This window comes from Sorex araneus, chromosome 5 (assembly GCF_027595985.1).
Source record: "Sorex araneus isolate mSorAra2 chromosome 5, mSorAra2.pri, whole genome shotgun sequence".
NCBI classification, from domain to species: domain Eukaryota; kingdom Metazoa; phylum Chordata; class Mammalia; order Eulipotyphla; family Soricidae; genus Sorex; species Sorex araneus.
In genome coordinates this window covers 209,412,489-209,425,136 of record NC_073306.1, presented here as the reverse complement: position 1 = coordinate 209,425,136, position 12,648 = coordinate 209,412,489, and the positions used below count along the sequence as shown (strand labels likewise).

General features: G+C 64.5%; 1 protein-coding gene across 1 annotated transcript in view; it reads right to left on the bottom strand.

Annotated features, from left to right (window-relative positions):
- The window catches only part of PKD2 (polycystin 2, transient receptor potential cation channel), a 33,149-nt gene that overhangs the window by 2,873 nt on the left and 17,628 nt on the right, over window positions 1–12,648 (bottom strand). The window contains exons 7-13 of the mRNA XM_055138143.1: window positions 11,094–11,261; window positions 8,680–8,861; window positions 7,626–7,746; window positions 5,471–5,569; window positions 2,240–2,361; window positions 1,857–1,968; window positions 978–1,141 (exon numbers count right to left, since the gene is read on the bottom strand). Coding sequence (XP_054994118.1) covers window positions 978–1,141; window positions 1,857–1,968; window positions 2,240–2,361; window positions 5,471–5,569; window positions 7,626–7,746; window positions 8,680–8,861; window positions 11,094–11,261 — 968 coding nt within the window. The remainder of the gene's footprint in view (window positions 1–977; window positions 1,142–1,856; window positions 1,969–2,239; window positions 2,362–5,470; window positions 5,570–7,625; window positions 7,747–8,679; window positions 8,862–11,093; window positions 11,262–12,648) is intronic.

Genomic DNA, 12,648 nt, shown 5'->3' with positions numbered 1-12,648 from the left:
ACTGCCTCTGACAGGGCCATACGGAGGGCGTCCGAGAGGGGGGCCGGGACGGGCGAGAGCAGAGAGGCCACGACGTGGACGCGTCCCCCGGGCGCCCCAGCACTGGCCCCTGACCCGCAGGGGCACAGACCCGCCCCAAACAGAGGGGACAGAGGGAGCACAGAGTCCAGGACACCTGGCCACCACCAAGACCCTCAGGACCCGGCTGCAGGGGCGGGGCAGGGCGGGGCGGGGTGGGAGGGAGGGTCTGTCACAGGAAGATCTGAGGACCCCGGCTGCAGAGCTCCCCGCCTGGTGGGAATGTGACGGATGCGAGGGGCCTGAGGAACCCCTCAGGAGAGCCCGGGGCCCCTGGCCCGATGCCGACACGCCACACGGCGAACTCGGGGACACGGACAGGGATCCCAGCCAGAGCGAGGGACTCGCGCACGGACACGTGAGAGCAGAGGCCGGGACAGAGAACCGGGAGGGTGCAGGGACCGAGAACGGGCTGAGGGGCGTGTCTGCCTCGCACACGGCTGGCCCAGGGTTCCTTCCCGGGCCGGACTGACCCCTGAGCACTGCCGCCGGAGGCCCGGGGAACAAAACCAGAAGAACAGAACCACGACCGGCGGCCGCTCTGCAGCGGGTACAGCCAGGTGTGTGAGCAAGAGCAGGAAGGAAGTAAAGGAAAGAAGAAAACGGCGGTGGGTGAAGACAGACAGACAGACAAACAGACACACATACACACACACACAGACACACACACACACACACTCGAGAGGCCTCCAAAGCCCAGGTTCCGACACACACACACACACACACACACACACACACACACACACACACACACACACACACACTCGACAGGCCTCCTGGTCCAAAAGCCCTGGTTCCGTCTCACGTCTCTCTCTCTCTCTCTCTCACACACACACACACACACACACACACACACACACACACACACACACACACACGAGCGCCGAGGCCGCACGTACACCTGGAACTCCTCGTAGGAGACGCCGCTGCAGATGCTGGCCCGGCGCCGGGAGCTGTGGCCGCTGTCCTCGTCCTCCTCCTCCTCCGAGTCGTCCAGGCTGCGCGGGAAGCTGCGGCTGCTCAGCGCGCGGGGCAGGGAGCCGGGACCCAGGTCCAGGTCCTCCTGGGGGCACGGGCGCAGTCAGGGCCCGGGCACTGCCCTCGGCCCGCAGGGGGGACAGCGTGGAGAGCACAGCATGGCAGGGTGCAAGGGGGCGACCGGCCCGGTGGCCAGGGGACGGGCAGGACGGCTCAGGGCCCCGAGGGCCAGCTGGCACACGGCCTGCGTCCAGGGGCCCGAGGGCCGGCTCGGCACACGCCCTGCATCTCTGGGCCCTGTCCATGGGCAGAGGACGGGCTCAGCACACGCCCTGCGTCCAGGGGCCCGAGGGCCGGCTGGCACACGGCCTGCGTCCAGGGGCCCGGCTTCCCTCCGGCACCCAGGGAGAATGTTGGCTCGCAGGAGCCTGGTGCAGATCTCGCCCTTGTCCTCTGCTCACGGTCGGGGACGGGTGGATCCCCTCGTGCAGGAGCCCTGGGGAAAGGCCCTTCCCAGCCCGGCCGACATTCTCGCCCTCCTTAGCTCCGCCCCGTGGGTGTGCCTGGGTGCGTGCACAATCAATCAATCAATCAAACCACTCACTGACTGACTGACTGACTGACTTTCTGGCCGACAGGGGCTGCCCCGCGTACTCTGGCGGGCTCGGGGACGGAACGTGGGCTGGCCGGAGCGGGCAAGCCCCCACCCGCTGCACGACGGCCCCGGCCCTTAGGAGCACGCAGGGAGGACGCGCGGACGGGAGGGACAGACGGAGGCGCAGGGCCCGGCGGGGACCCACCCTCTCCTTCTCCAGGTCCTCCCTCATCTGCGGGTGCTCCGCCAGCTCCTGGTCCCCGTCCCGGTCGTACTTGGTGAAGATGGCTTCGATCTCCGCGTCCGTGTGGCCCTTCCTGGAGGCAGGGAGGGAGCGGCGCTGAGTGGCCGAGTGGCCGAGCCCAGGGCCCGGGGGCAGCCCGGACGCGGGCAGGAAGACAATGAGCGAACTGGGGGGAGGAGGGTCCCAGGAGCACCAAGTTTATCGTCACTCGAGGGTCCCAGGAAATGAAGGGTCTTTGTTTCTCTTTGGGGGGCCCCAGCCGGCAATGCTCAGGAGTCCCTCCTGGGGGTGCCAGGGGCCGAGGCTGCCCCGTCCACACCCAGCCGCCCGCGCCCGCTCCTCACCCTTTGAGGTCCTGCCGCAGCTCGTCGAAGTTGAGCTTGCCGCCGCCTGGCCGTGGGCTCTCGGAGAGGTCGTCCACGGGGTTCCTCCGCAGCCTCAGCTTGACCAAGGCCCTGTGGCAGCCCTGCAGCCCGCAGAGAGGGGGCTTGCTTGGCGGCACTGTGGCCACACAGGGACACTCTCCACGTGCCCGGGCAGGGACGGGCAATGACTCTCGGCTTGCTCTGGTCCCACACCCGGGGGGGTGGGGGGGGGTTCAGGGCTGACTCCGGGCTCTGTGCTCCTCCTGCTGGTGCGTGGGGCACCATGGGCGGACCCAGGGCGGACCCGGGGTGGGCTGCCCGCTAGGAGGGCAAGGGCCTGCACCCCGAGCGGTGGCCCCAGCCCTGAGCAAGGGGCCCTCAGAAGGCGCCTCCTCAACCTCGCCTCACTGCAGGGACTCCCGGAGACGCTCTGAGGCGCGTGTCCTCTGCAGGACGCGGCAGGCCTGGTCCCAACGACGCAAGGAGGCGGAACAACCAACGGGGCAGCTGTGGCCGCCCCGGGACCTTCTGGACACAGCACAGGCCCCCTTGGTGTCAGTGACGATTTTATATGAAAATAAAAACCGGGGCCGGAGCGATATCACAGCGGGTAGGGCATTTGCTTTGCACGCGGCCGACCCGGGTTCTAATCCCAGCATCCCATAGGGTCCCCCGAGCACTGCCAGGAGTAATTCCTGAGTGCAGAGCCAGGAGTGACCCCTGTGCATCGCCGGGTGTGACCCAAAAAGCAAAAAAAAAAAAAAAAGAAAAGAAAAACCGCAGGGGTCAGGCATCTCGTGCTGAAACGTTCAGCAATAGAAACTTCGAATACTGGGGCTGGATGATGGCACTGTGGGGAGGGCGTTGGCCCTGCACGTAACAGCTATCCTCTGAATGGCGGGGCTTAAGGCCACACCATTCTCTAGCTCTCCGGGTCGGGCGGGCTTGGTCAGCCGAGAGCTTTGCACTTCGGCCCGCGGAGCCACGGGCGTGCGGGGTCCTGGCTCGGGGCTCGGGGCCCGCCCGGGCGGGTGGACGGCAGCGGGCGCTGTCCAGCGTCCAGCCGGTGCCGCCGAGGACAAGCCGCCTTTGATGCGTGTGTGCGCGTCACGCTGCCGCCCAAACAATGAGCTCCGGGCAGGCAGGACACAGGGCGCTTTCCTGCCCCGCCCGGGGACAATCGGGCGCTTCCTGGGAAGGGACAAAGTCGGGGCGCGCGGGCCTGGACGCTGTGGCCCTAAGCCACGAACCCGGCCCTCGGGTCATTTTTTTTTTTTTTTTAAAGAAAAATTCCATTGAAGGTCAAGGGGTTTTTGCACCAACCACAATTACCTGCTTTCAAGCGTCCCCTGGGCCCCAGGGCCAGGCGGGCCGAGCACTGGGGGGGGGGGGGCACGACCCCGAGCACTGGGGGTGCCCGAAACAGAACCAGAGAAACCCCAACTCTCCCTTGCCTTGAGAATTCTCTACTGACGCGTGGGCAGGGGCTTGGCCCATGCCCAGGGGCGCCAGGGATGACTCCGGGCGGGGCTCGGGGGGCCCTGGCGGGGCTGCACGGAGACGAGGGTCTCCTAGCCACTCCTCGCACGCAAGGCGGGGCCTTACCCCCGCGCCATCTCTCTGACCCCACGGGAGCCTGGAGAATTAAAGCCATGTCGGTCTTCCGCTTCTTTTTTTTTGCTTTTTGGGTCACACCCGGCGATGCACAGGGGTTCCTCCTGGCTCTGCACTCAAGAATGACTCCTGGTGGTGCTCAGGGGACCATATGGGATGCTGGGAATCGAACCCGGGTCGGCTACATGCAAGGCAAACGCCCTCCCTGCTGTGCTATCGCTCCGGCCCCGGGTCTTTCATTTCTAAGACGAACAGTGCAGGAGGAGGGAGAGACAAATCCGTGTGATTTTCCCCACCGGCTGTCGTGAACTTGGGACGGGGAAGTGGGGGATGAGAGACGAGGTGTGGGGACGAAAGGGACAAAGGCCACCGCTGTGCCCTGGTGCCCAGCCCTAGCAGCGCCGGACACAGAGCCTGTGAGGAGCTGGGGGTGCACGTGGACAGAGCCCAGGGGGCCGCTGAGCTGGGGCGGGAGCTCACGGGGCTGCCGGGGCGGGGGACAGCCCAGCCCCCAGATGGACAGGGATCAGCCCCCGAATGTGGCGGGTACGGCCCCCACCCAACAAACTAGTGTTCCTGGCGGAAACCACCTGTCTCAGGTCACGGCCTTCCTCCCCCCAACAGGACCCACCGCGCAATGCTGAGTCGGAAACCGGCCGCAGGCAGCGGTCACTCACGTATGAAACAAAACCGCTCGGAAAAGACGCTCTGCCGGAGCGTCCGGCCGAGACCCCGGGGCGTCCTGGGATGGGGGTTTCCTCTCCGCCCCAGGGTACGGCAGCCCCCAGCAGAGACGCGAGTCCCCGACCCACCCCCAGCTCCCGGACCAGCACCTCCGGACCCCACGGCGCTGACAACCCTGCTGGCCGCAAACGTGACGGGAAGGCCGTGAAGAGGCCCACCGGGCTCGGGGGCCAGAACGGTGACACAGAGGGTTTGACCAGAACCAGCCAGACCCGCAGAGCCTCGTGACTTACCATCGTGAGGTAGAATAACTTTTTTCTGTTCTTTTTGGGTCACACCCGGCAATGCTCGGGGGTTACTCCTGGTCCTGCATTCAGGATTACTCCTGGCAGTGCTTGGGGGACTATTTGGGATGCCAGGGGTCGAACCCGGGTCAGCCGTGTGCAAAGAAAATGCCCTCCCTGCTGTGCTATCGCTCCGGCCCCCTACTGGATCCATTTTTATTTACAGTTTTGGGGCCACCCCTGGCAGTGCTCAGGGCTGACCCCTGACTGCACTCGGGAGTCACCCCTGGTGCGTTAGGGACCCTACGGGACACTGGGGATGGAATCGGGGCCGGCTGCGTGCAAGGCCAGCGCCCTTCTGGCTGCATTACTGGGCCGGCCTCTTTATTGTTGTTTGGTAATTAATTCCATTTACCATTTTGGTGATTTCGTTTGCCACGCAATATGAATGAGCATTTTTACGTGCCTCCTAAGGGGACGAGGCAGAGGGGATGTGGCAGAGGGAGGTGACACTGGTGGTGGGACTGGGGTTGGAACACGGACTGCCTCAAACAACTGTGTCACGAACAGCCCTAAATCGTGGCGTTTACACAAATTAAAACCGTTGGCCAGTTAGGGTTCACCGTACCTTCCGAATAAGATCAGAGAGCTCCATTTCAGCTTTCTGCTGGGCCAGATCCGACTTAACTTCGGAGTAAGTATCGTTGATGATGGCCAGAAACATGTTCTGTTTGCACAGGAGAGAAAGGGAGTGACTGAAGGAGAGACCCACATACGACGCGTATTTTATAAACATCCACCCCAAAAATTCAACTCCTGCCTTTCTGTTCATTGTTACAAACAATCTTGGTGTTTGAAGAAGTCACAAATTGTTTTGCTACCACATGGAGTGGGGAAATTATTTTTTCCATTAAGATGAGCCAAAGCAAATGCAATTAATTTTTCTTACAAAATTATACACTATGACTTTTTCTGTTGCAAGGGGCAATAATTAAGTACAGTAAGATTTAATGTGTCGGTCAGTGAACGGTGGGACAGTTTCCCTGACTTGGCTCTCGTGTGTCCTCTACACTTTGTCTGATGGGACTTGAGAGAAACTCTGGGGTTCGGAGGACTCTGACTAAGCTGCTCTCCAAACGTGAGCAGCCGGAATGGAGTCCTACGCCGCCAACGCTGCTATGACGAGGCAGGGGCGGGGGGCAGGGAGGCGAGAAGCTTCCGGAGAGACGGACGACGCCGGGGTCCAGCCAAGTTGGTTTCCAAGCCGGTACTGCCCGAGCCCGTGCCTCAGAGCTCCCCTCCTCACGCGGGAGATGAACGACTCGAAGGCTGTGTGTTCTGTACACAGGGGAAGCTAAGTACCCCCCCTCGTGCTCTAAGCCCTGCCCGGGGCGGTGCTCCTACTCACAGTGCTCCCTCTGCATCAGGAGCGGCACCTAGGTGTGGTAAAAGGCCTCAGAGGTCCTGAAGCAGCCCCGCCCCAGCCCCTCCAAAATGTGTTAAAAACAAAACAAAACAAAAAAATCTAAGGGGGTGCTGGAACACGGCAGGACTGGAACCCAACCATAAACAACGCTGTGAAATAAACAAAAAGATAACGGAACTAAAACACACAAAAAGAATCAGCGTGGGGGCAAATGTCAGAAAAGAAAAAAAAAGACAATGTGTATATGGCAAAGGGAACCAAAACACACAGTTTTTGGAAAACAGATCAAAAGCAATTTCTGGCCACCGCAGGTCAGTCTGGAAGGCCAGGTGAGACCACTCCGCGGAGGGAAGCTGCCAAAACTCAACCACGAGCATCTCTGCAAATGGTGGCGCTTTAATTAAGAATCACAAGGTGACTATTCAGGGCCGGGGATTGACACATTCCTCCGCGTCTGAGGTCAGGGCGCCAAACTCAGTCTCCAGCTACGTCCAACAGGCTGACGTGGGTTGTTTTTTTTGGGGGGGTGTCACACCCAGCGATGCACAGGGGTTACTCCTGGCTCATGCACTCAGGAATTACTCCTGGCGGTGCTCGGGGGACCATATGGGATGCTGGGAATCGAACCCGGGTCGGCCGCGTGCAAGGCAAATGCCCTACCCGCTGTGCTATCGCTCCAGCCCCTGAAGTGGGTTTTTTTTTGGGGGGAGTGGGTAGGGCACAACTCAGTCATTCCGAGGGCCGTGGCAGGCGGGAGCACCCTGAGACCCAAACCTGTTCCGTGGTGGGGCGAGATGAGCAGAGAAGCCGGCAGCAGGCCCGGATGACGACACTCTGCCCTCGACCCCCTCACCGGTCAGTTCCCACCTTTGTGGGGGGGGGGCAGCGGGGAGGAGGAGGAGGAGGAGGAGGAGGAAGGGCCGGCGGGCAGCGTTCGAGCGGCTCCTGGGGAAGGCCGTCCTGCAGGTGACTGCGAGCCTGCCCTCGATTCGTGATTTTTTTCCCCTCTGAATTGATACATACACTTACGCTGGATGTGTGTGTGTGTGCGCACGTGTGTATGTGTGTACACGTGTGTGTATGTGTGTGTGTACATGAAGGTCTAAGAGAACATTTGGCGAAAGCTATAAATCAATGAGAAATAAAACATATATATATATGTATACACACACACACACACACACACACACACACACACACACACACACACAGTTAACTCTCTCCATTCCCCACGGCCCCTCTGCCAGGGTCTTTGGTGAAACACGAAGGGGAATGGGTGTGACAGGAAAGGAAAGATGGCAACATATGGTGGCGATCTGTGAAATTCAAAATCGCCTCTAAACAAAAATATACATACCAAAAGAATGAAGAACATAAAGAACACAAACGTGGTGAAATAAAGCGGTCCCAAAACTCGGTTAGCCTCCTCGATCTCTGCGAAGTTGACATCCCCCAAAATGATACGGAACTGAGTGAAGCTACGGAAACAAAAGGGGACAGGCACACACAGCGCCATGATGCAGACCGAGGAGGCGGGGCCTTGCTGGCCCTGCGCCCCCGAGGGGATGAGGACAGACTCGGGCCCCCCGGCGGGCGGAAGGACGGGCCCCACTGGCTGCACGGTGACCACCCTGGCCGACACAGCGGCTCCATCCCCGGGGGCCCAGACTCTCCAAGACGGCTCTGGGGGGGGGGCGCTGGCCGCCACGTCACGCTGCCCACCTGGCCTTGACCCCCGAGTCCCAGGTGGTCTCTGGAGCCCACCAGGAGCCCCCTGGAAAGCCCTTCTCTACCCCGGTGCAGCCGAGAGCACTGGCAGGAGTCCCTAGGCACGAGTCCCCGTCATGTCCTTCTCCCTCCCCTCCTGACCACGACTCGGGCCCCCGGGCCCCACACAGGGGAGCCAGTTCTGCTGCCGTCTTTATCCTCACCCTTGAGAATTTCGAAAAGACAAAGAATCCATAGACCGTTGCTCTCAGTGCTGAGAAAACCCCACTGAGAACACAGTCGGCTTCTACACCGAGGGCAAGGGTGCCCCACGGGAACAAGCAGACGGGCCAGCGGGCTGGACTTTCTTTCGGGTTTCCGGGCCGTACCCGGAGGTGCTGAGGACTTGGTTCCCAACTCTCTGCTCGGGGGACCATCTGGGAAGTCGGGGGTCAGACCCAGGCTGGCCATGGGCAAGGCAACTGCCGCTCCCTGGCCGTGCCGTTTGTCCAGCCCCTGGAGAGCTGCCCCCCTGCTCTCGGTGTCCGGCAGCGCTGCCCGTTCCCCGCCGAGTGCTGCCCCCCGCATCTCCGGCCCGGCGGGGAGACGCCCCCTGCCCTGAGCTCAGCCGCAGCCACGGCTCCGTCCCCCGCAGCTTGGGCTGCTTCCTCCCCGGGGTCCCGCCTCGGTTCCCAGACACTCACATGCACTCCTGGAAGGTGCTGAAGTCGCCCACCTGCGTGCCGAAGACCAGGTAGGCCAGCTGGGCGTAGGCCAGGAAGATGACGAGGAACATGATGGCGAAGCCGCAGAGCTCCCTGGCGCAGCGCGACAGCGTGGTGGACAGCTGGCTCATGGTGCGGTTGAAGCTGATGAACCTGAAGAGCTGCGGCAGGGGGGGCAGCGTTGGCGACGACGGACGGGGCTGGGGGGCCCCCGGGGCCCGCCCCTCACGCAGCCGGGGCCACGACACGGGCTCTGCGACAGGCAGGAGTCGGGCCCGGGAAGGCCAGGCTGCTGTCCGTGCAGCTCCCGGGGCCGAGAACGGCCTTCAGGGGGCGCGCAGAGACCCCAGCTCCGGCCTGCGCCGCGCCCATGGCTGACCGCCCAGTCCCTGGGGGCCAGTTTGAATGACCATTCGAATGACCGCGTTCTCTTTCCCTTACTAAAGACTGGAGCGAGGGGCCGGAGCCATAGCACCAGTGGGGAGGGCGTTCGCCTCGCACGTGGTCGACCCGGGTTCGAGTCCCAGCATCCCATAGGGTCCCCTGAGCACCGCCAGGGGTAACCCCTGAGTATTGCTGGGTGTGACCCCAAAGAGCAAAACCAAAAATCTAAAAAAAATGTTAAAAGGGCTGACGTTGGGGGCTGGAGCGATAGCACAGCAGGTAGGGCGTTTGCCTTGCACGTGTCCGACCCGGGTTCGATTCCCAGCATCCCATATGGTCCCCTGAGCACCGCCAGGGGTAATTCCTGAGTGCAGAGCCAGGAGTGACCCCTGTGCATCACCAGGTGTGACCCAAAAAGCAAAAAAAAAAAAAAAAAAGGGCTGACGTGAGCAAAGGGGACAAACCAAAGACCCGCCACTGAAAGCCGCAATCACAGCCACACTCCAGGCCCCGCCCGTGCGCTCGCCCTCCGAGGGGGGCTCGGCGCAGACCCAGGCCACAGGCGGGCTGCCCGCCAGCGCCCGGCCCCGCCCGCACCCACCTACTCCGTCACCACGAGGCGGGCCCGGGTCCCGCTGTGCCAGAGGCCACCCGGCTGGCAGGATCCGGGGCGCCCTCCGTGCCTGGCGTCGGCACGTGCCCCGCAGAGGCAGCGCCTGCCAGCGGGGCCGCGGGCGGGCGCTGACCACTGAGCCCGGGACGAGCGCGGGCGGGCGGGAGGGAGGTCGCGGCCACGTCACCCCAGTGCCTCTCGGGGAGAGCTTCCGGCCACCCCGCACTTTTGCTTCGTCTTGTTTGGGGGCGACGCCCCATGCTCAGGGGACGAGGGGGTGGCGGGACGGAGCCCGGGTGGGCCGCGTGCGGGGCGGGCGCCCACCTGCTGCCCCACACGATACAATCTCCTGTCGCTCCTTCTCCCCCCAGTGCTCCCCGCGGTGACCTCTCCTCCCGAGGACAGCTGGACGCTGACGGCCGGGCAGGGGCCGGGTGGGACCCTCTGCTGCACCTGGCTCGAGCCCTGCCGGGTCTTCATGATCCCGGCGGAGAAGCGGCCGCGGGTGGCGGGGCAGGAACGCTGTTCCCAGGACCCGGTACAGGCGCACACGCGTGCGCACGCACAGGACCAGGACAGGCCAGAGGCCCTGAGCGCCGTGGCCGTGGCCAGCCCCGCGGACAGACGTGCGGGGTGCAGGGCTACTGTCGGGCAAGTGCGGGTCAGCGGGTTCCCTCTGCCCCCGTGACCCAACGCCCCGACCTTTCACAGGCGTGGACCCGGGGACCGGGGTCGGGGCGGTGCCGGGTCTACCTGGAAAAGGCGCACGCTGCGCCCTCGGTTCCCGCGAACGCCGGAACGCTTCCTCGGGGCTCTCCCTGGCACGGCCGGGGCCCTCCTCTTCCAACAAGCCCTGGCCCCGCCCCGGCCCCGCCCCAGCCACCCCAGGCCCCGCCCCGTCACTCAGGCCCCGCCCCGGCCCCATCACCCAGGCCCCGCCCCCCGCCCCCCCTCACCCAGGCCCTGCCCCACCCCGCCCCGTCACCCAGGCCCCGCCCCGGCCCCATCACCCAGGCCCCGCCCCCGCCCCGCCCCCGCCACCCCAGGCCCCGCCCCGGCCCGCCTCCCCGGTCACCCCAGGCCAGCCACGACTCAGAGCACCCGGCGTCCCTGGGCCCACGGGGACTCGCAGCCGGCGGAGACGCCTGCCCCGGGGAAACGGATCCACCTTCCCCTCGGAAACGGCCGTGGATTCGGCCCCAACAGCAAACCCGCGAGGCGGGCCGGGGTGCGAGTGGCTGGTCCCCTCTGACCCCAGAGCCCTGCCGGGAGGACCCCGAGGGGGCCCCCTGTCGACAAACTGACCCCCACCCCGCACGCACGCCCCGAGAGCCCCGCGTGACCCCCGCCAGCAGGAGGGAGGGCTGAGGGCCAGACGCGCCCGGGACCCGCTCACCTTGATCCAGACGAAGAAGACGATGACGGCGGCCAGGCTGCTGAGCTGGGCCTGCCAGTAGGCCAGCTGCTCCAGGCAGGGCCGCGCGCCCGCCTCCTCCAGCCGCGACGGCAGCCCCTCCGCGCCCGACGCCCGGTGCACGCCGACCCCGATGGCGACCACCGACAGCTGCAACACAGGCCGGCCTCGCTGTGGGGGTCTCCCGGCACCCCGGCCGCGCCTCGGCCACGCCTGGTGTCCCCCCCAGCCGGCCTCAGACCCCCCCCCATGGCCATTCCTCCGTCCGACACACACAGAGGCCTGGCCTGAAGTCAGACGCCCCACCCGAGGGGCTGGAGCGAGAGCACATTGGGGAGGGTGTTGGTTGGCCTTGCACGCGGCCAACATGGGTTCGATTCCCAGCATCCCATGGGGTGCCCTGAGCACCATCAGGAGTGATTCCTGAGTGCAGAGCCAGGAGTAACACTGCCAGATGGGACCCAAAAAAGCAAAAAAAAAAAAAAAAGAATGTACTATTTGGGAGTAAGTCCCAGCCATGAGTGTCACAATGATGCTAGTTACTGATTTCAGGGAATAAAAAAGCCCTAAGCTACAGGCAAAAATAAATAAATAAATAAAATAATAAAACCCGTCCCACCAGAGCCCTGGGGCCCCGTCCCCGCTCAGGCCAGAGAAACAGGCCGAGACAGACCCGACGGGGCCCCGGGACACGGGGCTGGCCTCCGCCCAGGGCGCCCGTCAGCAGCGGGGACGGGGCTGGGGGGGCTGAGAAGGAGCGATGGGGGCTCGGGGGCGCCCGCCGGGCTCCCTCCTGTTCAGGCCCGCCCAGGGCCGCTGTGCCGGGGGCCGGGCCCAGCCAGGTCCGAGCGTGGGGACGTCTCCGCGTGGCCTTCCGGGCTGTGACACCCCTGTCCTGGCTCAGTGCTTGGCCCGTGGGCTGCCCTCCCGACAGCGCTGTGACCGGCCCTGGGCCCGGGCCCTACCGAGTCCCCGTCTGTGGGAGGGAAGCAGCACCCCCGCCCTGCCCCCCCTCCCCGCCCTTCCCCCCCCGCCTGCCCTGCAGCCTCCAGCGCTGACGCGGTGCCCGGGGAAGCTGCCAGGCTCACTTCCTCCGAGGGCCTTAAAATAGAACTGGGGGAAAAACGTCTCCACTCGGGCTGGCTGGAGGCAAGGCTTCGGCCGGGGGTCCCCAGACTCTACCACCACAGTGGCTGCTCTGCTCAGGACAGGGTTAATCCCACGCAGGGCACCTAGACGGGGCCGCACGGCCCAACGTCCTCCCTCCTCCTCCTCTTTCTAACACTGAAACAGGGGCGGCGAGAGTCGGGCTGTGGCCACGCCGTGCCCAGGGCCCAGAGCGGGGCTGGGGGCAGCGTCGGGAGGGGCTCGGATAGGCGAGAGGGGGGACACTGGCCAGGGACACCCCCGCCACCCCGACCTGCGGCTGGGCCAAGAGTCTCCTGCGATTCCGAGCGGCCGGCAGCAACGGTTGGCTACAGGGCGCAGACGGGCCAGAGAGGGACCCGGAGTGCCGGTGAGGGGAGGCTGCGGCACG